The 25,390-nt window shown below is 46.4% G+C and overlaps 1 protein-coding gene across 3 annotated transcripts in view; it reads right to left on the reverse strand.

The window, feature by feature from the left end:
* Window positions 1-25,390, reverse strand: part of LOC120989755 — a 329,530-nt gene that overhangs the window by 192,722 nt on the left and 111,418 nt on the right. The window contains exons 9-10 of one of the 3 annotated variants that reach the window (XM_040418047.1): window positions 17,570-17,630; window positions 15,968-16,041 (exon numbers count right to left, since the gene is read on the reverse strand). The exons of 1 other annotated variant lie outside the window; for it this stretch is intronic. In XM_040418047.1, coding sequence (XP_040273981.1) covers window positions 15,968-16,041; window positions 17,570-17,630 — 135 coding nt within the window. The remainder of the gene's footprint in view (window positions 1-15,967; window positions 16,042-17,569; window positions 17,631-25,390) is intronic. One more of the 3 variants, XM_040418050.1, reaches the window with a different exon arrangement.

Raw genomic sequence — 25,390 nt, forward strand, 5'->3', positions numbered from 1 at the left:
AACCAGTCGCAGGCCCTGGCAATACAAGTGGAGACACACTTGTCAGAGATATTGCAGTAGAAGAGAGGACTCCAAACAGCCTAAGGAGGAACAGTTCTCAAATCGAGGGAAAGCTCCATCCCCGAAGTGGCCAATACGAATGTAAATTGCAAACTGGAGCAACACACTCCCAGGTACCAGAATCTGAACCTGGGGAGATGGGAATAGAGGTTAGAATCTCAAGAGGGAAACAAGCCTATGGGGACCTAGGAGAGAAAAGAACCAAACCAGGCCTAAAGAAGCAGCTGTCATACAGGGCATGTGCGGTCAGAGATGCCATGAGTAGCTTCCCCAAAGGGAAGCTGCCCGCTAGATGGTCTAAGAATCATTGGGGCAGGTACTCCAAGCAAGATTATCCAGTCACAGGCTCAAGTAGGGTCCACAGAACTGGACCACATGAGGACAATAATAGCCAGATTATCAAAAGAAAAATTAAATATAGCAACCATAGGGGGAAAAAACATCAGCCATGGTTAACCAACCATCCCAAGTGTAGTGACTAGCATACTGTATGACATGACACTGCCCCGGAAGGGGCAAATAAAGCACCCTGAATTTGTAAAAGAATCGCCAAACATCCATATGTCAGAAAAGGATGCGGAATTCGCCAGGGAAAGCCAGGAGAGACTACACTGACATGTAGAAACCAGCAAAGCACAATGAAACCCCCAAGGAAGGGAGAAGAAACTGACAGGTGCAGACAATGGCAATGCCCAAGCGAACAGCACTTCTGTCATGTAGCACACTAATCAGAGAACATGAGGGAGTACCAAGAACGCCTGGACCATGGAAGAACTAGGGGATCATGTCTGATACCAGAGTGAGCAGCGGAAAATTCCACCCACCAAGTAGGTGTGTGGCGATCACTAGTCCTGTCACCATATCAGAGAGGACGTCCAGCGATGACCCGAAAACTGCAGTAGCGGCTGGTGCCCACAATGCTTTGAATCCATGCAGGATAGAACATCCGGTGGTGATCCAGGTACTCTGCCAGGACTAGGCCATGTAACACTGTGAAAACAAAGCAAAGAGGCAGTAACAACGCAAGTACTCCATCCATGAAATGGGGTAAAGCGGCTGTGCAGAATACAGTAGTACTTTATAGGGTTGACAAAGAACAAACCTAGCATGATAGCCAAAAACCTGCCCATGGCGGAGGAAATGAGGCTGTCTGGTGCATAACAGGATTGAGAAGTCTTGTTTAATAGTGCGTCAAGCAATAAAGTAAAAATCATGCTTAGAACAGGGGCAATGAGAAGACTTGGTGCACTCAGAGGGCCTGGTTCAGGTGGTACTGCACCAGGTGAAAGATCTGAACAGGCCAACAATATACTGGATCTAATAACTGCAACTCGGCCAAAAAAGGGGGCATGGTGCACACTAGAACCAGACAGGTGCAATGGCTACAGCATCTGAAGATGGCATCTGTACTTTGCTTGATAAGGGAGAAATACGCCTGCATAGTGCACATTAGAACCAGACGGGTGAAATAGCTATAGCATCTGAACATGGTACAGGAACTCCGCTTAATAAGGGAGTAATATGGTTGCATGCACACTAGCACCAGGATGGTGTCTTGGCTACAGCGTCTGGAGAAGTAATATGGTGGCCTGGAACACTCTCCGACTAGGTAATCCCCTGGTAATAGAGAAATTACTCTGGCTTAAAAGGAGATACATTGGTACCAGGAAATATGCCAGATAAAGCATTTGGTAGTGGTAAAAGTACCCCTCTGGGAAGGGGAAAGCATACAAACCTAGGACAGCACATATATGTGATGGCGTGCTAAACACGGTGGCGGTTAAAGCACCACCTACTGGAGAAGCAGCAAGCTGACTTACCTGTATGGATAATTACCTGTGCAACCAGGGGAGTGCCGTCTGAAAATCCACTAAAGGGGATACCAACCCTGGAGAGGAGAGGTTCCTCAGTGGACATTTGTCTTTGACCATCCAGAGAGATTCTGTATGGTGGAAGACCGCCGGATGCTCTGTTCAGAGTCAGAATCGGTGCAGAGGAGTTCCCCAATGAGGCAGGAGAAACCTGAGGCATTTCCCTCAGTGCTAGTCCTGTCCTGGGAGGAAACCAGGATGCAGGGGGTGAGCTGGACCTATAAGAGGAGACCTAGGCCGCTTTTTGACTCTGCTACCTAATATGGACCGAGGCACGAAGCAAAGGACTCTGAGCCAGGGCGATGCTGCCACACGAAGGCAGGGATTTCTCTCCTGGAAGTGACACGAGGACACAGGAGAGGAGCAGAACCTAGTTGAGACAACCCCATGTCGTTAACTGGACCTGGTGTCTGAGCGTGAGCATACCCGGTCAGCAGAGGAGTCCCTGGGGAGGGGGGGAGGCGGAGGCAGAGGCTGCTGAAATTGGGCAGGCAAGCGGTCCAATAACTCCACCTTGGATTAGGAGGGTAGGGCTATATTCCCTATGAGGGGTCCATTCAGGAGGGACCTACGCAGAAGGGGGGGGGAGCCCTGAGTGACCCTGGGGACAAGGTACTGCGTACAAAGAGGGAAAGGCTAACCGCATAGCAACCTCCTATTGCAGGGATGGGCAAACTGCGGCTTTCCAGCTGTTGTAAAACTACAACTCCCAGTATGCCCAGTCTGCCCACAGCTATAAGCCTACAGCAGGGCATGAAGGCATTTGGAGATTTACAACAGCTGGAGAGCCGCAGTTTGCCCATCCCGGTTCTATTGCAATGGGCGCACTCAAGTACGTGGCGACCCTGGGGGGAGGCTGGTAAAAACAATCTACTCAGGAAGAGGACATAGAGGCTGAGCGGAGGCGGGCCCTCGATTTATGAAGTGACCGAAAAAGGTGCGCCATCGGCGGGCAGGAACCGCTGGAAAACGCGGGCTCTCCGAGGAAAGAAAAAACAGGTGGGGGGCTTCCTGTGGGGAGGCATTGTAGGGGGGAGGAGGGGGCAGGGAGAGAACGCAGCAAAAGGAGCACCTGGAAGGTACAGGCCGGAAGAAAAAATGTGGCCTAGTCCGAGCCGAACCCGGGGACTAAATAAGAAGGAGAGGGTGAGGATGCGCACTAGGACCAGGATGGTGAGGAGTGGGTGGCAAGGGAGGAGAAGGGAACCCAGAAAACAGACAAAAAAAGCACCCCACAAGGATGGAACAAAGAGAAGTTAAAAAAATAAAAAGGGGGTGGGGGGGGGGGGGGGGGACAAAAGACTACCGAAAAATATGAAATCCCATCCCCTGGCCAGGATAGGGTGGCTAACCCCCGGAGGACCCGATGGGGAAGGGACGCAGGGGAAAATACTTACCGTTCGGCGTCTTCAGGCGCCGCAGGGTCACCCCTTCAGCAAACTCGAACTTACGTGGGATTGCTGGCATGCCACTGCGGATGCAGTAAAGGGGGACTGGGTGACTGGCGAGGTACTCAAAGTACGCAACCGCAGGGGGTGCAACTAAAGTGGTTATCCACGATGGAGCCCCATCCTGCAGCAGGAATTGCCTAGTGTCTGGAGAGGGTATAGCGCACCTGGGCGGAGCCAACCTTTTTAATATCTAGTGTTGCCTCCTAGTGGTAGATGGGTGTATAAACATAATGCTGTGTCCCCCAGACATTTGACATTTTATTTTTATTTTTTATTGGTCCCACTGAGGGACTTCACGTTTTTAGGGTTTGATCCCGGTTTCAATTCAGTACAATAAATTATGTATTATACTGAATTAACTGTCAGCATCTTACACAGTAAGACGCTAAAAGTTGCCTAGGAGACTCTATCTCCCAGCTTTGCTATAGGTAATGGGACAAGACAGGGTTGCCCATTGTCCCCCCTGCTCTTTATCATAGTAGTAGAATGCTTGTTTCAAGCGATAAGACAGGATGATGCAGTCCAGGGGATGAAGGTGGGAGACACTTATAATCAGTTAGCAGCTTTCGCCGATGATCTTTTGGTTATTATAACCAATCCAAAGGAAGCTTTTCCGGCCATACAAGATCTGTTCCTGAAATTCGGAACCATGTCCAACTTTCTTATAAATCCTACGAAATCCCAAGCTCTGAATGTAACGGCTAGTAGGGACTTACAGTCGTCCTTAGAGACACAATATAAATATGTCTGGACAACTAGGTCAATCAAGTTTTTAGGGGTAAATATAACCTCACTACCAAGTGAATTATTTGAAGCAAATTTCCGCAATTTACCTAAGTCTATAACTGCCACTATTGACTCATGGAACATCCCTTTCACCTCGTGGTTTGGGAGGCGCACGCTGATTAAATCAGTTTTAGTCCCTAAAATACTGTATTATATGTCAGTATTGCCTGTGCACCTGCCAAAAGTCTTTTTTGTCCAACTGAGGCAATGTTTTTCTAGATTCCTTTGGAAAAAAGCTAGACCCCGTATCCCGCATTCAGCAATGATTCAGCCAAACAAGCTAGGGGGAATGGGTCTTCCGGATATGGTAGAATATTACAGGGCTATTCAGGGAACGAGATGTTTGGAGTGGATCAGGAATCCAGAGAACAGACTGGACACCTTGGCAGAAGCAGGTGACTCGAGACTTCCTTTGAGGTCTTTCCTTCTCTCGGCCCCTAAGGATATGCCTCAACAGATCAAGTCACTTAGCAACATGACAAAAAATACATTGAAATTATGGCATTCTGAGCTTTCTAGGGTGCTGCTTTCGGGCCACGAGGTGTCTCCGTTGATTCAAGTAAGGGATGTTCTGTGGAGTTCGGGGAGTACCTTTGGTTCTACCTTGCCAGGGGAAACTAGAGATATGGCCCTTCCGTTGGTAGACTTATTAGACTCATCGGGACTCCTAATAGACGGGTGGGAAAATCACCCTAAACTGCAACCATTGTCCTTTATTCATAAATTGTACATCAAGCAATATTTGGGGAAAAAGAAAATCTCTCTAACTGCTTCTATGTCAAAATTCGAAACTATGTCACTTTCCAAGATGCCCCCTAAGAAAAAAGTGGCACAGCTATATTCTGTGTTTGTTTCCCAGGCCAGACCTGACTCATATAGCTTCGTCAGTAAGTGGGAAAGGGAACTGGGGGCTAAATTTTCAGATAGAGAAGTTGCGCAAATATGCTCTAATACTCCCAGGGTATCCAGATGTGTAAAGTTACAGGAAAACCTTTACAAGGTTATCACTAGGTGGTATTACACACCCCAGAAATTACATCTCATCTACCCAAACTGCGATTCTAAGTGCTGGAGGTGCCTTAATGCAGAAGGCTCCATGCTACATATATGGTGGACATGCCCTACTATATCGGAGTACTGGAAACAAGTCTGCTCAATTTGCTCACAGATCAGTAAGGTACAGATTACGCCCTCAGCTAAAGGATGTTTATTAGGAATGATAGATATAGATAAAGTTAAAGGAAACAGATATACTACCTCCTTACTAGGCCAACTACTCGCGGCTGCGAGAGTTCTGATAGCATTTAAGTGGAAGAGTCGTAGGGCCCCGTCCATTTCCCAGTGGATTGCAAAGTGCGATGCCCTTTACAGACTAGAACAAATAGCAGGATGGGAGTCCAAAAGAACACAGGTATTCGAAGCCACATGGGCCTCGTGGAAAAAGTATAGAGATTTCGCCTCATAAGGTGGATAAGTTTTTTGTTTTTGTATTTGTATTTGTATCAAGTGCTACAGAGAAGTAGGTTTCCCCCCCCACCTCCCTTCCCAATATCTTCTTTTTCTCTCTTTTATTTTCTCCACCCCCCCCCCCCCCTCTCCTTCTTCCTCATTATTGCTGGTACTGAATATGATTGTATCTCATACTGAAAGATATGGAAATAAGTACCCTTTTGTGGGGTTGATGTATCTTTTTGTATTTTCTGCTTAAGATTCATAATAAAGTATTTTCAAAACTAAAAAAAAAAAAAAAAAAAAAAAAAAAGTTGCCTAGGAGACCCAGACCTCAGGATGAATCTCCTGGGCTTCCATAGATGGCAGGCTCCCATTAACCATTGGCCACTTGCCAGCGCAGAGAGGGGGGCCGATAGAGTCAGAGGAAGCTCCCTCTCTCTGTAAAACCCACACGTGCCACAGTCAGCGCTGACCACGGCATTTGAAAGGGTTAATCCGCCAGCATCACCGCATACAGCGATGCCGGCAGATGCAGCAGGGGCCCGACTATCAGAAACAGCCGGACCCATGCTGCGGATGGGGCGGGTGCATCCCGATCACATCACGTACATGCACGTGGAAATACGTTAAGACACCACATTCTTTGTATTGCACCTTAGCAACATTCACTTCAATAGGGCTGAACTGCACCTAGGACATGGGACCAATGAACGTAATGTCACATGGCCAAGGCAAATCTGCAAGAAGGCCACTGCACTACTGTGAGCGCCGATGCCTACTCAAGCAGCTGATCGGCAGAGGTCCAGGGTGTTGGAGGATGAAAGATCAGAAACTGATGACATAACTGGAGGAAAGGTCATCAGTTAAAATGCCTCAGAAACCCACTTTAACCCCTTACTAACAATGGCAAATTTCCGCTTCAGCGTTTTTATTTTTCCATTTACATTTTTGTGGGGCAACTTCTACTTTCTAATGGCACCATTTAATATTGCATATGATGTAGGGGGAAGCTGGAAAAATGCAATTCCTCCACAGTTTTCTGGGTATTGTTTTTACGGAATTCGTATTTGGAAAAACTTACTTGTGCTCTTCATTCTTCAGCTTAGTACGATTACAGAAATATCATATTTGAAAAACGAGATTTTTGTATAACTTACCAGTAAAATCTCTTTCTCGCTCTTCCTTGGGGGACACAGGAAACCTTGGGTATAGCTCATCTCCATAGGAGGCGTGACACTAAGTGAAAGACTGTTAAGCCCCTCCTCCAGCAGCTATACCCTCAGCCTGGAGCGAGAGACTACCAGTTATGTGCCCAAGTAGTTAAAACAAAGGCAAGGATCAATCAAATTAACACCAACAAGTCAAAAAACACCCGTCAGGGCAACCAAAACAATGGGTGGGTGCTGTGTCCCCCAAGGAAGAGCGAGAAAGAGATTTTACTGGTAGTTATACAAAAATCTCGTTTTCTCGCCCAATTCCTTGGGGGACACAGGAAACCTTGGGACGTTCAAAAGCAGTCCACAAATAGGGAGGGACCACAACCCAAGATGAATTAAAGCACCATAGGCATTAAGGCACCGCCGCCTGCAAGACCAGGCGGCCCAAAGCAGCATCCGCCGATGCATAAGTGTTCACCTTGTAGAACTTGGTGAAAGTGTGCAAAGAAGACCAGGTGGCCGCCTTACACAATTGTTCAGCCGAAGCTCGATTTCGCTGAGCCCAGGAAGCCCCGACCGCTCTGGTAGAATGAGCGGTAACACCAAAGGGCGGTTCCCTGCCCTTAGCACGGTAAGCCTCAGCAATAGCCATCTTGATGAAGCGGGCAATAACCACTTTAGATGCCGCCAGCCCCCTGCGCGGACCCTCCGGAACCACAAATAGAGAATCCGAGCGCCGAAAGGGTCTAGTTACATCCAAGTAGATCCTCAGAGCCCTAACAACATCCAGACGGTGAAGATCCCGTTCCCGAGGATGAGACGGGGACGGGCACAGAGAAGGAAGGACAATATCTTCATTCAGGTGAAAAGCGGACACCACCTTCGGAAGGAAATCCGGAACCGGGCGGAGAACCACCTTATCTTGGTGAAAAACCAAGAGGGGTTCTACGCAAGAAAGTGACGCCAATTCAGACACACGCCGAAGAGACGTGATGGCAACGAGGAAAAAAACTTTGCAAGACAACAAGCGAAGGGAAACCCTGCGCAGAGGCTCGAAAGGAGAATATTGGAGAGCCGTCAGCACAACATTAAGATCCCAAGATGGAACGGAAGCGCGATACGGGGGAGCATAGTGAGCAACCCCCTGAAGAAAAGTCTTAACTGGACCGAGCGGAGCCAGAGGTCGCTGAAAGAGGATCGAAAGCGCTGAGATCTGACCCTTTAGGGTACTGAGACCCAAACCCAAGTCCAGACCAGACTGCAAGAAGGATAAAATCGTGGGGAGAGAAAACCGAAGGGGATGAACATCTAAGGTCTCGCAGAAATTCAAATAGGCCCGCCAGGTTCGGTAATAAATCCTGGACGATGCCGGTTTACGCGCACGAATCATGGTACGGACCACGTCAGCAGAAAACCCCCGCCGCGTTAGGACCGCGGTTTCAATAGCCACGCCGCTAAACATAGCGACCCTAAATGCTGGTGGAAGATCGGCCCTTGAGAGAGGAGGTCTTCTCTTAGAGGCAGAGGCAAGGGAGCGTCTGCCAGGAGCAACATAAGGTCGGCGTACCAAGGACGACGAGGCCAATCCGGGGCTATTAGGATCGCAGGCGTGCCTTCCGCCGCGATCTTCCGAAGGACTCGTGGAAGAAGAGGCAGGGGCGGAAAAACGTAGAGGAGAGAGAACTCCGTCCAGGGAAGGACGAGCGCGTCCGCGCCGTAAGCGTCCGGATCCTTGGTTCTGGCCATGAAGGTGGGAAGCTTGTGGTTGAATCTGGAGGCCATGAGATCCACGTCCGGACGACCCCAAAGGAGGCAAAGAGACTCGAAGACGTCGGGGTGCAGAGACCACTCGCCCGGGTCGATCGTCGTCCGGCTGAGGAAATCCGCCGCCCAATTGTCCACCCCCGGGATGTAAATGGCCGAAATGGCTGGAACATGAACTTCCGCCCAGCGAAGGATTAGAGACACCTCCCTCATCGCCGCCACGCTGCGAGTGCCCCCCTGATGATTTATGTATGCCACAGCCGTGGCATTGTCCGATTGGACACGAACAGGGTGACCCTGAAGCAGCGAAGTCCAATGCCGGAGTGAGAGGAGAACCGCCCTCAGCTCCAGAACGTTGATCGGCAGTTTGGACTCTGATGGAGACCAAGTGCCTTGTACGGACCGAGGAGGAAACACCCCGCCCCCAACCCCGCAGACTGGCATCGGTGGTAATCACCAACCAAGTTATCGGCAGGAAGGACTTCCCTTGGAGAGGGGTCCGTAACCACCAGAGGAGAGAGGAGCGAACCTGGGGGGGGAGGGGAAAGTGCCGATCCAGACTCTCCTGGGACTTGTCCCATGCGGACAGAATGGCAGTCTGAAAGGTGCGGGAGTGATACTGCGCGTAGGGGATTGCTTCGAAACAAGACACCATCTGTCCCAAGACCCGCATGCTGAACCGGAAGGAAGGATGGCGGTGGGTCAGAAGGCTCCGAACCGACCGATGAAGGAGCTGGCGCTTCTCTGACTGAAGCCGAACCTCCGCTGCATCTGTATCCAGCAGCATCCCCAGAAAGATCAGTTGCCTGGATGGAACAAGAGAGGATTTGGGAAGATTGATAATCCAACCGAACCGGCGTAAGGTTTGTAGCGAGATGTCAGTGACAGAGAGGGTGCCTTGATAAGGAGATCGTCCAAATATGGAAGAAGAAAAACTCCCCTGGAACGAAGTAAGGCGAGGACAGGGGCAAGGACCTTTGTGAAAACGCGAGGGGCCGTCGCCAGCCCGAAGGGGAGAGCAACGAACTGGTAGTGGTCGGACCCCACTGCAAAGCGCAGAAAGCACTGATGACACCGAGCGATTGGAATATGAAGGTAGGCGTCCTGGATGTCGATAGAGGCCAGGAACTCCCCTTTTTCCAGAGAGGCCACCACCGACCTGAGAGACTCCATCCGGAATCGCTGAAGACGAAGGAAACGGTTTAACCGTTTTAGATCCAGAATGGGACGAACCGAGCCTTCTTTTTTGGGGACCACAAAAAGGTTCGAATAGAACCCCTTGAATCTTTCTTCCATGGGAACCGGAGCGATGACCCCTTTGTCCAGAAGGGTGCGAGTGGCAGTAAAGAAATCGGCCGCTCCTTGGGGATCCCGGGGTACCCGGGAGCGAAAGAACCGAACTGGGGGGAGGGACGCAAACTCGAGTTTGTACCCGGAAGACACAACTTCGAGAGCCCAGGCGTCGGAGACGTGCGCCTGCCAGAAGTCCCTGAACAGGAGGAGACGTCCCCCCACCCGGGTGGGTGGGGGCGCACCTTCAGGTAGTGTTCTGCTTGGTCGCGGGAGGGCGAGCAGGCTGTGACTTGCGCCAGGAGGGCTGGGTCCGAAAAAAAGGTTTCCTACGTCTGTCCTGGACAGAGTTAGGGGATGGACCTGAAGAGGTGCGAGGTGCGGGAGCCCTGCGCGAAGACCTGAAGCGAGAAAAGGTGGGACGGCCTCGAGTGGTGCTCCTAGTCCTAGATTGAGGAAGATGCGTACTCTTCCCCCCCCCCCCCGTGGCTTCGGATATGATTTCATCCAAGCGGGTCCCGAACAATCGAGAACCAGTAAAGGGAAGGCCAGTAAGAGACCGCTTTGACGTGGAGTCCGCCGTCCAAACCTTTAACCAAAGCTCCCTCCTAGCCGAAACGGCCAGGGCAGACAAACGGGCTATGAGAGCTCCCGCATCCAGGGATGCCTCACAGACGAATTTGACGGCTTGAACGATAAGTTGGGCTAGAGCACGGAGGTCCTGAATAGGGACGTCGGATTCAAGCTCCTGATCCAGCTGAGAAGCCCACTCTAAAACCACTTTTCCAGCCCAAGCGGAAGCAAAGACCGGCCGGAGGGCGGAACCGGAGGCTGCAAAGATACCTTTGGTAATGGCCTCTATACGGCGATCCTCAGTGGATTGTAAGGAAGAGCCATCAGCAACGGGAATAGCCGTGCTTTTGGCCAAACGGGCCACCGGGGGGTCGACTTTGGGTGGTGACGCCCAGTATGTAATGCAATCCGCCGGAAATGGATAACAGATATCCAACTTCTTAGGCGGGGTAAAACGGGCATCAGGACGGGCCCAGGCCTTGGAAACCACCGACGAGAAGTCAGCGTGGAGGGGAAAAACCGCAGACGTCTGTTTTTGGCGAAAAAAGGAAACACTGTTTTTTTCAGAATTAGGAGGATCATCGTGACTCTTAAAGGTATCACGAATATTGTTAATAAGATGGCCCACAGCAGAAGCCAGTTTTGAAGGCAAGGCCGAGTCCATATCACAATCTGAATCAACTAGTTCCCCTTCAGAGGGCATATCCTGTATTGAGGAAGGGCCCGACTGAGAGCGCACCCTTGGGGGTGATACTGAAGCATCCGAGGATGATAGGCGCTCCGCCCTGGACCGCTTCTGGGGTTGACGGGCTCTGGAGGTGTCGCCTGGAGAGAGGGACTCAGACGGGTCAGCTAAGATAGCGGACCCGGAGGGCCCAGCAGGGGAAATATCCGGCTGCGATAAGGGCAATACCTCTGCAAGGCGGCCCACAACGTTAGAGAGACTGACCACAGCCTGGGAAAGGGATCTAGCCCAGTCAGGGGGATCCAATAGGCCAGGGGGTGACACAACAGATGGCGGACCCTGTAATGGGGCTTTGCAAGCCGAGCAATGCGGGTCAGGCTGCCCTTGAGGAAGGGGCGCCTTACATGCGGTGCAGGTATGATACCAAGGACCAGCCGGCGCTGAGGGGTCAGACATGTTGGCTGAAGTAAATAAAAATGCGTCCAGGCCAGAGGGCTGCAGTGCTAGAAGGGGTCAACAGTCCTACCAGGTCACAGTGGGAGCGGACGGCAACAGCAGCGACAACAGCAGCGATAACAGCAGCGGCAACTCCTGAGGTAAAAACGATCCTCTTCCCCCTTCCTGAGAGCAGGCTGGCACGAAGAAGAGGCGGGGCCAGCGAATAGCAGGAAGAAAGACGTCCGCCCCCCCCCCCCCCCCCCCCCCCCCCCCGACTGAAGCCTAACATGCACTGGAGAAGCGGAACGAAGCTCCGCCCCCCGCTGGAACTTTCAATTCGCGATTCAAACAAATATGCCGCCGAAGAGAATATTTGCCCCCCGTCCACCTCCATATAAACCGGAGGCGAACGACACACCGGTAGCCGGCAAGAGAAGTCAGCCGGCAGCTGAACATAGCGGCAGCACTGGCCGAGATAACAAAAGGCGGCCCCACATGGCCGCCGCACCTGAGGTAAATCTTGCGCAGTAAACCCTCCCCCACGAGCACCGCTCCGCTCTGCTCCACACACAAAGGGGGGAAGCCGACAGGAAGCCTTGTAAAGGTGACAAGGCTAGGCAGAGAGGACAGCAGAAGTTAGAGCCCTAACAAGGGGGGGGGGGAGGAACGGCTGCATAGCCACCTCACCAGTCGACGTTTTCACCCTCAGTCCATCCAGCAGGGACGCCCCTTCAGCCACTGGCACCGAAGTGGCAGGAAGCTGGAGAGGGGCTTGCAGGCGGGCGACCCTTGTGCTGGCGGGATGCAGGGGAGCTGGGCTGCCCTGGTCCTCCTTTTCTTCTGTGGGGGAGGCAGCAGTGCGGATAGCCGGCACTGGCGCAGCTCAACCCCGGGAAAACAGAGAGGTCTTTGCGACTCTGTTGTCCCTGTTGAAAAAAGGGAAAAAAAATTGAAAATAATAAAAAGAGAAAAAATAAAATCTTTAGCAAAGACAGCTCTGCAGTGCAGAGAGTGTCTTGCCTCCTTGACACTAAGCAAAAAACTGGTAGTCTCTCGCTCCAGGCTGAGGGTATAGCTGCTGGAGGAGGGGCTTAACAGTCTTTCACTTAGTGTCACGCCTCCTATGGAGATGAGCTATACCCAAGGTTTCCTGTGTCCCCCAAGGAATTGGGCGAGAAAGTTTGTGTTTTATTGATGAGAAAAAAAAAAAACTTTTGAAAAAAATGGTTTTTCTTTTCATTACCATATTCTGACCCCATAAATTATTTTCTTATAGTTAAGTCTACCAAAGTCTCATTTTCTGCTGGATGTTTAATTTTTTTTTTAACTGTTCATTTATTTATATTCTGATTTTGGCTTTCTGTTTGTGAGATCCGTTCAGGGCTCTCACAAGCGGTCCAAAACTCATCAGCTTTGCCCTAATATATTCTGAATGGAAAGGGATCCGCTCAGAATGCATCAGTTTGCCTCCTTTCAGTCACCATTCCGCTCTGGAGGTGGACACCAAAAGGTTTTGCTGTCCGCCTGATGAAGCGGAGCCAAAAGGATCCGTCCTTACACACAATGTAAGTCAATGGGGACAGATCCGTTTTCTCTGACACAATAGAAAACGGATCCGTCCCCCATTGACTTTCAATATTGTTCATGACGGAGCCATCATGGCTATAGAAGACATAATACAACCGGATCCATTCATGACGGATGCGTGCGGTTGTATTATTGTAACTGAAGCGTTTTTACAGATCCACGACGGATCCGCAAAAAACGCTAATGTGAAGGTAGCCCTAGATTGCAGTTTGTATACAGTAAATGGCATTTTATCCATTACCCTATATTACAATATATATATTTTTTTATTATTATTTTTTTTATTATAGATAGAAAAATAAATTTCTGTCTGTCTGGACGTTCTTTATGCGAGACAAAAACGACTGGACCGATCTTAACCAAATTTGGCACACAGGTGTCCGGGAAGATTTTAGACCGGGTCACAGCTCTCTAGGACGTACCGTTCCCTGAAATATTCCCCAAAAATGACCCACATTAGCCAATACAAGCCTGCTAGTCTTTCTCTTAAAATCCCAACTGCCATAAACACAGTTTTACTCAAGGTTTCCATAACAACCCAGGAACTTTTCTTTATTACCTTAAGGACTTGGCCATTTTTTGCTAATCTGACCAGTGTCACTTTAAGTGCTGATAACTTTAAACGCTTTGACTTATCCAGGCCATTCTGAGAATGTTTTTTTGTCACATATTGTACTTCATGATACTGGTAAAATGAAGTAAAAAAAAATCTTTTTTATTTATAAAAAAATACCAAATTTACCAAAAATTAGTAAAACAAAATAGCAAATTTCCAAGTTTCAATTTCTCTACTTCTATAACACATAGTAATACCTCCAAAAATAGTTATTACTTTACATTCCCCATATGTCTACTTCATGTTTGGATCATTTTGGGAATGATATTTTATTTTTTGGGGGACGTTACAAGGCTTAGGAGTTTAGAAACAAATCTTGAAATTGTTCAGAGATTTTCAAAAACCCAATTTTTAGGGACCAGTTAAAGGGTTTCTGTCACCCCATTAAACCGTTTTTTTTTTTTTTTCTTTAATAATAATCCCTATAGTGCGATCTCATGATACATAATCAAATTAATTTTGGTTCAGTAGATTTTGATAAAAAACGATTTTTAAAATATGCTAATTACCTTGCTACCAGCAAGTAGGGCGTCTACTTGCTGGTAGCAGCCGCATCCTCCTCTGGTAATGACGCCCCCTCGGCAACATGATTGACAGGGCCAGGGAAGGGAATCTTTCTGTGCTGGCGCTGTTAGAATTTGAAATCTCGCGCCTGCGCCGAACCTGGCTGCAATCGGCGCAGGCGCACTGAGAGGCGGCCGCTCGCTCGACCGCTCTATCCTCAATGCGCCTGCGTCGATGACGTCATCGCATACACCCGGAAGAGAAGACGCCGGCATCGCTGGAAGGAGGCGGAGAGTCTGGATGACGTCGCTGGATGCTCGAATCAGGTAAGTATGTGAGAACTAAGCATGCTGCCACAAAAACCACCAACGAAATGGGACTAAAAAACAATAAATAATTGTTATCAAAATTACAATTATTAACACTATACCACCAACGATTGAAGCCAGGTACGGCGCAGGCGCGAGATTTCAAATTCTAACAGCGCCAGCACAGAAGGATTCCCTTCCCTGGCCCTGTCAATCATGTTGCCGAGGGGGCGTCATTACCAGAGGAGGATGCGGCTGCTACCAGCAAGTAGACGCCCTACTTGCTGGTAGCAAGGTAATTAGCATATTTTAAAAATCGTTTTTTATCAAAATCTACTGAACCAAAATTATTAATTTGATTATGTATCATGAGATCGCACTATAGGGATTATTATTAAAGAAAAAAAAAAAAAACGGTTTAATGGGGTGACAGAAACCCTTTAAGGTCTGAAGTCACTTTGCGAGGCTTACATAATAGAAACCACCCAAAAATGACCCCATTCTATAAATTACACCCCTCAAGGTATTCAAAACTGATTTTACAAACTTTGTTAACCCTTTAGGTGTTCCACAAGAATTCATGGAAAATAGAGATACAATTTAAAAATTTCACTTTTTTGGCAGATTTTCCATTTTAATAATTTTTTTCCAGTTACAAAGCAAGGGTTAACAGCTAAACCAAACTCAATATTTATGGCCCTGATTCTGTAGTTTACAGAAACACCCCATAAGTGGACGTAAACCGCTGTACGGGCACACGGCAGGGCGCAGAAGGAAAGGAATGCCATACGGTTTTGGAAGGCAGGTTTTGCTGGACTGTTTTTTTTATTTTTTTATTTGCATATCATTGAATTTAATTTGTCACCAATTTTCTTATATATTAGTTTGCACTGTATTATTGTTATTTAATAAATATATATTTTGATTTACCAGTGCCTTCTTTTTGTCGTCTAACTTAGCGTAGATCACAAACTCTCTTTAGCTTGGCATTTAAAATAATAGGATAGAATCTCCTCCTTTAGAGATTCTAATTTATTCACAAAAATAATATAGACTGTTAATCGGAGACAGCATAAATATTACGACACCTCTTTAAAGACCAGACATCCGCCATACTATTAAGGCAGATGTCAGAAAGGGGTTCAAGTATACACCACAACAGATTTGTATATAAATGTATTTCTATGTAGTCACATATGAAGCATCACATATTCTGCAGCTTTGTACACTGAATGCAATTACTCACATAATGAATGATGTACTATTCTCGAAAAAAATAAATCATTCAACTACTCCCACACTTAGATTTTCAATTCAAAAATTCTTAATATATAAATCATACTTGAGCTTATGGTTTCTAATTCATTAAAGAAACAAAACCCATTGGCACATGACGATGGCCATGATGGGTCATATTTGTCTTACCTTTCCGCTTTGTTGCATTACGAAATGACCAGAACGTCCAGTAGCAGTGAATTCTTCATCATCTTCTTCCCTATCTATGTTGGAGGCAAAACCGCAAACAATAAGGATTATATTATACTCACTGACTGTATACTTATCATCAGGCATTACATCCAACAATACTATTTAACTGGTTGTCCATGTGTTGTTGTTTTTTTAACCCCTTAACCCTTTCCTCATGTGGCAATTTGCTGTTTTCATTTTTCACTCCCTACCTTCCCAGAGCCATAACTTCTTTATTTTTATTTTCACATAGCCATATGAGGGCTTTCTTTGTGCAGGACAAGTTGCACTTTCTATGCCTTACATTTCATTTTGCATAGGATATAGTGGGAAAGAAATTTCAAATGGGGTGGAATTGGAAAAATAAACACAATTCCAACATGGTTTTACAGTTTATTTTGTATTTTTTTATGGACTTCCTTATGCAGTAAAACTGACTTGTGTTCTTCATTCTCCAGGTCAGTACAAATCCACCGATAACACATATGTATAGTTTTCCTTGCGTATTAATACTGAAAAGTTCATTTTATTTTTTTTTTTCATCACCACATTCTGAACCCATAACTTTTTATAGTTATGTCTATGAAGATGTGTGGGGGACTCATTTTTTGCGGAACGATCTGTAGTTTTTGGTAATACTATTTTGGGGTGTGTGACTTTTTGATCACATTTTAGGGGAGATAAAGTGATAAACAGCAAATCACCCACTTTTATTTTTGCCGTTACACCATTCACCATATGGGATCACTTTTATTTATTTATATTTTAATAGTATGGGTGATGCCCATAATTTTTTTTCTTGTTTATTATTTTTTGGGGAAAAGGGGGATAAATGAAATTTGTTAAATATATATATAATTTTTTTTAATTTATTTTTTAGAATTTTTGGTTAGGTCCCCAAGTGGACCACAACTTGCAATCATCAGATTGCAACTTCTACAGAATAATGGAAGTAGCCCCTTTATTCTGTACAGAAATTATTATATCCCAGTTCAGTGCTGCCACCTTCTAGTCTTAACTGGGACATAGTAATAATGAGCCTGGAAACCTAGTACAGCCTCCAGCTCATTATCAGAACAGGGTGCTTTCCCTAATCTCTGCCGGGTGAATGCACGCTCGATCCAGAAGCGCGCTTCTAGGTGTTTGCTTTCTCAGATGCCATGGTCACATTTGATTACGGCATCTGAGGTGTTAAATGTCCGCAGTCAGCATTACTGACAATTGAGGATATTAGCCACAGGTGCCTGCTGTATGAAACAGCAGGCACTAAGTGGATATGACACTCACTCTGCAGTAGGCGCCATCTTTAAAGACCCAACATACACCGTACATGTACGGCAGATGTCGGGAACGGGTTAAGGACCCAGCCAGGTTTTTCTGGTTCTCGTGACTGTTGGCGGTCCCAGCGGTAGGACCCCCACCGATCTAATAGTTATTCCCTAGCAGAATATTTATTTAATGGAGTCTGCAAAGCCGGATGCAGACATCTCAGACAGGCTGCTCCCTGTTGAAAAAGGCTGCCTAAAATCATTAAAAGCAAACTGTGCACTGAATGAATACCTTGAAAATGTTGATGTGGGTCATTTCCACAAGACTTTAATGCAGAAGTCTGGGCTTTCTTCTAAAAAAAAAAAAATGTTAAAATAAAATAGCTGCAGAAAACACACAAAGTATCTTTATATAAGTTGTGACTAACTAGACTATAACTAGAACTCAGGTTTGGTTCCAAATTTTTTTTTTTTTACAGTACTAATTAATTTATGAAGTCATTACACAAAGTCTCACGAGACCTCGCGAAGCAATAACTTCAGCTCATCGGAGCCAATACATTCTAATACTGTACAGACCTCCTGCTCCGTAAAGTATTAGAACAAAGTTTCATGCAAAAAATAATTTTTGGGGACGTTAGAAGGCTTAGAAGTTTAGAAGCAAATCTTAATTTATTTTAAGGAAATTTCCAAAACCCAATTTTTCAGGACCAGTTCAGCTATGAAGTCATTTTCTGAGGCTTACATATTAGAAACCACCCGTCAAGATATTCAAAACTGATTTTACAAACTTAACAGTTAACCCTTTAGGTGTTCTACAAGAATTAAAGGGAAATGTAGATGAAATTTGAGAATTTCACTCTTTTGGCAGATTTTCCATTTTAATCCTTTTTTTTTTTTTTCAAAGCAAGGGGTTAACAGCCAAACAAAACTATTTATTACCCCGATTCTGTAGTTTACAGAAACACCCCATATGTGGTCGTAAACTGCTGTACGGGCACACGGCAGGGCGCAGAAGGAAAACGCCATATGGTTTTTGGAAGGCAGATTTCACTGGGATAATTTTAATTTGCCATGTCACATTTGAAGACCCCCTGATGCACCCCTAGAGCAGAAACTACAAAAAGTGACCCTATTTTGGAAACTACACCCCTCAAGGTATTCAAAAACTGATTTTACAAACTTGGTTAACCCTTTAGATGTTTCGCAAGAATTAAAGGAAAATGTAGATAAAGTTTCAGAATTTCCGTTTTTTGGCAGATTTTCTATTTTAACCCATTTTTTTCCGCTAACAAAAAGGGTGAACAGCCAAACAAAATCCAGAGTTTCCATGAGATCACCACAACGGCACACAAGACGATTAACCCTTTACTTCTGTAGGGGCAGGAACAGAGAAAGGTTTAAATCCCCCCCTCCCACCACCAACACCAGTGTTTCCAACATTACAAAGAGTAAAAGGTGGTGGTTAACACACAGTGAGACAAAAGAAAATATAACCTAGAGAAGGTATATCAAACTCATCACAAAGTCCTCCCGAAAAACAAAACTTGAAGGAAGTAATGTGCCGTCATGGTAATCTCATGGAAACTGAATTACCGGTAAGTCTAATTCCGGATTTCCATATCATCACCACGACGGCACACAAGGAGATATACAAAATTATATATCGGGCGGGGGGGGGGGGTGACTGCCTGAAGGACTTTACGTAACAATGACAAGTCTGAAGTCTTGGAAAAATCCAGTCTATAGTGCTTCATGAATGTATGTATCATGTAGCAGCTCTGCAAATGTCTTCTAAGGATGCTCCCGCTTTCTCGGCCTGAGAAGAGGACATTGCCCACGTTGAATGAGCTTTCAAGTTGTCAGGACAGGGGAGGTCCTGAATCTCATAGCAAAGGGAAATAGTGTTCCTAATCTACCTGGCTAAGGAAGATTTCAAAATTTTTTGTTTCTTCCTGAAAATTGAACCAGAAAGCTATCGGACTTTCTGAAACCTTTGGTAGCCTCGATATAATTCAAAACTGTATGCCTGAAGTCCAGGGAATGAAAAACGGATTCCTTGCTGTTTGAAGGGTTATAACAAAAAGATGGTAAAATGATCTCCTGGTCACAATGAAAATTTGACACTACCTTTGGGAGGAACCCTGAATCTAATCCGAGTACTATTCTATCCTCCATCACTCGCAGGTAAGGTTCTCTAATGGAAATGGCCTATATCTCATCCAGTCTACGGGCTGACGTAATTGCAATTAGAAATACCGTTTTAAAAGATATTAGTTTGATAGAACATTTATCTAGTGGCTCAAAGGAAGATAGTGTTAGGCCAGTAAGAATATTAACTCCTTAAGGACACAGCCTTATTTCACCTTAAGGATCAGGCCATTTTTTGCAAATCTGACCAGTGTCACTTTAAGTGCTGATAACTTTATAGCGCTTTGACTTATCCAGGCCATTCTAAGATTGTTTTTTCGTCACATATTGTACTTCGTGACACTGGTAAAATGAAGTAAAAAAAAATTAATATTTATAAAAAAAAAAAATACTAAATTTACCAAAAAATTTAAAAAAAATTGCTTATTTCCAAGTTTCAATTTCTCTACTTCTATAAACATAGTAATACCTCCAAAAATAGTTATTACTTTACATTCCCCATATGTCTACTTCATGTTTGGATCATTTTGGGAATGACATTTTATTTTTTAAGGATGTTACAAAGCTTAGAAGCAAATCTTGAAATTTTTCAGAAATTTTCAAAAACCCAATTTTTAGGGACCAGTTCAGGTCTGAAGTCACTTTGTGAGGTTTATGTAATAGAAACCACCCCATTCTAGAAACTACACCCCTCAAGCTATTCAAAACCGATTTTACAAACGTCGTTAACCCTTCAGGTGTTCCACAAGAGTTAATGGCAAATGGAGATAAAATTTCAGAATTTTAATTTTTGGGTAAATTTTCCATTTTAATCTATTTTTTCCAGTAACAAAGCAAGGGTTAACAGCCAAACAAAACTCAATATTTATTGCCCAGATTCTGTAGTTTGCAGAAACACCCCATATGTGGTCGTACACTACTGTACGGGCACACAGCGGGTGTAGAGGGAAAGGCGCGCCATATGGTTTTTGGAAGGCAGATTTTGCTGGACTGGTTTATTTACACCATGACCCATTTGAAGCCCCACTGATGCACCGCTAGAGTAGAAATTCCATAAAAGTGACCACATCTAAGAAACTACACCCCTCAAGGTATTCAAAACTGATTTTACAAACTTTGTTAACCCTTTAGGTGTTGCACAAGAGTTATTGGCAAATGGGGATGAAATTAGAGAATTTATTTTTTTGCCAAATTTTCCATGTTAACCCATTTTTTCCCACTAACAAAGCAAGGGTTAACAGCCAAACAAGACTATCTTTATTGCCCTGACTCTGCCGTTTACAGAAACACCACATATGTGGTCGTACACTACTGTACGGCCACACGGCGGGGGCGTAGAGGGAAAGGAGCGCCGTGTGGTTTTTGGAGGGCTGATTTTTATGGACCAGTTTATTTACACCGTGTCCTGTTTCAACCCCCCTGATGTACCCCTGGAGTAAAAACTCCCTAAAAGTGACCCTATTTTGGAAACTACGGGATAAAGTGGCGGTTTTGTTGGGACTATTTTTAGGGTACATATGATTTTTGGTTGCTCTATATTAAATTCTTGTGAGTAAAGGTTACCAAAAATTGAAATTCTGAAATTTCATCTCCATTAGCCATTAACTGTTGAGGAACACCTAAAGGGTTAAAGTTTGTAAAATCAGTTTTGAATACCTTGAGGGGTGTAGTTTCTTAGATAGGGTCACTTTTAGGGAGTTTCTACTCTAGGGGTGCATCAGGGGGTCTTCAAAAGGGACATTGTGTCAATAAAAAAAGGCCATCAAAATCGGCCTTCGAGAAACCATGTCGGTCCTTCCCTTTTGTGCCCTGCCTTTTAGTGATACTGCAGTTTACAGAAACGCCACATTTCTGGTCGTAAACTGCAGTATCAGGGTAATAAATATTACGTTTTGTTTGGTTGTTAACCCTTGCTTTGTTACCGGAAAAAAACGGATTGAAATGGAAAAGTGACAAAAATAGCTGTTTTGGCACCGTTTTTTTTTACCGTGTTAACCTGGGGGGTTAGTTCATGGGGTATTTTTATAGAGGAGATTCTTATGGACGCGGCGATACTTAATAAGTCTACATTTTTACAATTATTTAGGTTTTAGACTATATTATTCTTTTTGATACAAAACTAAAGTCTAAGAGTCATTTTATTTTTTAGCCGATTATCTTATGTAGAGGCTAATTTTTTGCGGGATGAGAGGACGGTTTTATTGGCACTATTTTGGGGGCTATATGACTTTTTGATCGCTTGCTATTAAACTTTTTGTTATGTAAGGTGACAAAAAAAAGTTCTTTTTCTGCACCGTTTTTATTTTTTTGGACCGTGTTAATCTGGGGGGTTAGGGCATGGGGTATTTTTATAGAGGAGATTATTACCGACGCGGCGATACCCAATTTGTATACTTTTTAAAAAAATATTTTAGTTTTACAAACTTTTAGAACAAATCTTCTGAGAACCAGTTTTTTTTATCCGATTGTCAGTGGCTAAATTGGGATATAAATTTAGTACTCCATGGGAGTGTGGTACTCCCTGAAGCAACCGTCAATGCAGAGGCCCGGATGATCAGGGCACGTGTAACACTGAGGAGTGGTGTCCTTCCGTATCCCTCTCCTGTGACACACTGCACTTTTTGGGGGTCCGTCCCTTCTTTACAGTATGGGGGACCACACCTGGAACCTCCAGTTCCTGAGGTACTCCGGCCTGCTCTTTCCCGATCAGAAAAGATCAGGGCCTTGAGGACTGCCTCATAGAACTGAAGGAATGTCCTTGTGTTGCCAGCGCTCCGGTACAGCACAAAAGAGTTGTACAAGGCAACCTGCACCAAGTAGACCGCAACTTTTTTGTACCATGCCCGGGTTTTGCGCATGGCGTTATATGGCTTGAGGACTTGATCAGAGAGATCAACTCCTCCCACATACCGATTGTAGTCGACGATACAATCGGGCTTGAGGACCGTTGCCGTGGTACCTCGCACAGGGACAGGGGTGATGCCGTTACCATGAATTGTGGACAATACAAGGACATCCCTCTTGTCCTTATATCTGACCAGCAACAGGTTTCCACTGGTAAGGGCACGGGTCTCACCCCTGGGGATAGGTACCTGGAGGGGGTGGGCAGGGAGGCCGCTTTGATTTTTCCGCACGGTCCGACAAGCGCACGTGGATCTGGAGGCGAGGGACTGGAACAAGGGGATACTAGTATAAAAGTTATCCACGTACAGGTGATATCCTTTATCTAGCAGTGGGTGCATAAGGTCCCACACAAGTTTCCCGCTAACACCCAGAGTGGGGGGACATTCTGGTGGTTGAATACGGGAATCTCGCCCCTCGTACACACGAAACTTCTAAGTGTACCCTGAGGTACTCTCACAAAGTTTGTACAGCCTAACGACATACCTCGCCCGCTTTGAGGGAACATACTGACGGAAAATGAGTCTCCCCTTGAACGCAATGAGAGACTCATCAACCGCGACCTCCCTTCCAGGTACATAGGCCTGTACAAATTTGGCCCCAAAGTGATCGATGACCGGCCGTATCTTATACAGATGGTCATAGGCAGGATCACCTTGGAGGGGGACATGCTGCATTATCTGAATAATGCAGGCATTTCCGGATGGCCTGAAACCGGGTACGTGTCATGGCCGTACTGTAAAGTGGGGTCTGGTAGAGGACGTCCCCACTCCAGTAATGCCTGACACTAGTTTTCTTGACTAGGACCATGTGCAGCACGAGGCCCCAAAATGTCCTCATCTCGGCTGCACTGACCGGGGTCCAGCCACCGGGCCTAGCCAAAAAGGAGCCCGGGTGTTGAGCAACAAACTGTTGGGCGTACAGGTTTGTTTGCTCCACCATTAGATTTACCAGTTGGTCACTGAAAAAAATAAAACTTAAAAAGTCATATTCAGTGAAGCCCACTGTGGAAATCTGGATTCCTGATTGGCCTACAAACTCAGGAATCACGGGCTCAAATCGCTCTGGGGTACACCAGACAAGTTCACCGGCAGGGGGCTCCCGTGGATTTAACTGGTGGGCCGGAAAACTATTATGAGCCCCAGAGCTGCTCGTACTAGGGTGGGCCACAGGGTCCCTAGCATGGCGGTCCCCTTGCTCCGCCTGGCGCCGTCTCCTCCGCCTTCGGGGCTCATCATCGCTACGGTGAGGAGGACGACGCGGATGACAACAGGAAAGTGGGGTCATCCTCATCCTCACTAGGACTCTCAAACTCAGAGGCAAGCTGGGCGTATGCCTCCTCGGCCGAAAACATCCGGCGGGCCATAAGGGAGTGTGTGTCAGTGTGTGTCTGCGTGTGTGTGCGCGCGTGTAAATCTTTATTCAGTGTGCGTGTGTGGGGGGAAAGTGTCCGGTGGCTGCTGTGTCACGATCGGGAGCCTGGAAATGCAGAGAAAGTCAAGTAAAGTCGCTAAACAAGATCGACTGGAAGTGGGTCAAGATGGCGCCGAAGGTGGGAGATGGTGAGCCAGAGCGCGGCAGCTAAACTTAGCAAGTTTGCCCGACTAGAAAGCGGAGTGGGCGACTGGGCTAGCGATAAAGGGACTGATATACCTACCTCCTCTGACCAGGACGACTGTTCCATAGATGGCGACGGCCCGGACACGGCTGGTCAGCCTTTGCCTAATCCTGCAATTGTTTCAGTGGGCCCTCGGGCCGAATCAGCAAAGGAGCCCACTCTGAAGGACATAATGGCTGCTGTGGCAAGTTGCAATAGCACCCTGAAAGTGCTCACAGTACAAGTTGGCAGTTTGCGGTCTGATGTGTCTATAATTAGACATGACTTACACAGGATTTCTGAGCGCACCTCAGAATTGGAAAAGAGGGTGTCCTCATTGGAAGATGTAATTCAGCCTTTGCAAATGGCGTCTAAGACAACTGTGAAGGACATTGCTGCCCTATATGCCAAAGCGGATGACCTAGAGAACAGGTCACGGAGGAACAACCTGCGAATTGTAGGAATGCCAGAGAAGACAGAGGGGGCCAATGCCACTGAATTTGTGGAGAAATGGTTTTACCAGTTATTTCATGAGAAGGGCCTATCTTCTCTGTATGCGGTTGAGCGGGCGCACAGAGTGCCCACACGGCCGCTCCCGCCAGGCAGGCCTCCTCGCCCTATACTGGCGAAGATTTTGCATTTTAAAGACCGGGACACTATTCTGCGTCAGTCCAGGGACAATGATGAGATGGTCCTGAATGGGGTTAAAGTGTCCATCTTTCCAGATTATTCGAATGAGGTACAGCGGAGGAGGAGCCTATTTATTGATATCAAGAAAAGGCTTAGAGGGTTACAGGTTCCATATGCCATGTTGTTCCCGGCTAAATTGCGAGTAGTGGCATTGGGATCCACCAGATTTTTTGAGGATCCAGATGAAGCGGCACAGTGGCTGGACGTCCATGAGCGGCAAATGAGAAGTGGGGCCCTGGACACTTGAAGGAGGCAGATTTGCTTTTTGGGGTTATTTTATATATGTGTTTGCACCCTAATGTGACTTTAATGTTACACCAGTTAAGTAGTGCACTATGTCTTGCTACCGCATGGTAGATCCTGAGGCGGGAGTAGGTGGTTGGGGGATTGAAATGTGTTTCCCAGTTGTGGAGAGGATTCTCTACCTGAGGGAGTGTGTTGGAATCAGTAATGATTATTGTTCACTAGTGGGCAAGGTGCTTACGGATTGCCCTGTTTTAGCGTTGGATGTTGGTGAGGGGGGGACTGAGGTACTCGTTTACAGTAACCTGATTAATGGGGAGGGGGATGGGGGGGTAAAGAGACAGTTAGGGGCTGGGATAGGGGCGTGAACTCTGAGCGGAGGATGTTTGAGTGGGGTGTGGGATCCAGATATGTCGCAATGTTTTACCATGACACAGGTGATTAAAGTGTTGAGCTGGAATGTGAGGGGTATGGCAGATGCACGGAAACGACAGTGTATATTTCAATATTTGGGGCGGTTTCAGCCAGCCA

Source organism: Bufo bufo, chromosome 2 (assembly GCF_905171765.1).
Source record: "Bufo bufo chromosome 2, aBufBuf1.1, whole genome shotgun sequence".
Classification (NCBI taxonomy): domain Eukaryota; kingdom Metazoa; phylum Chordata; class Amphibia; order Anura; family Bufonidae; genus Bufo; species Bufo bufo.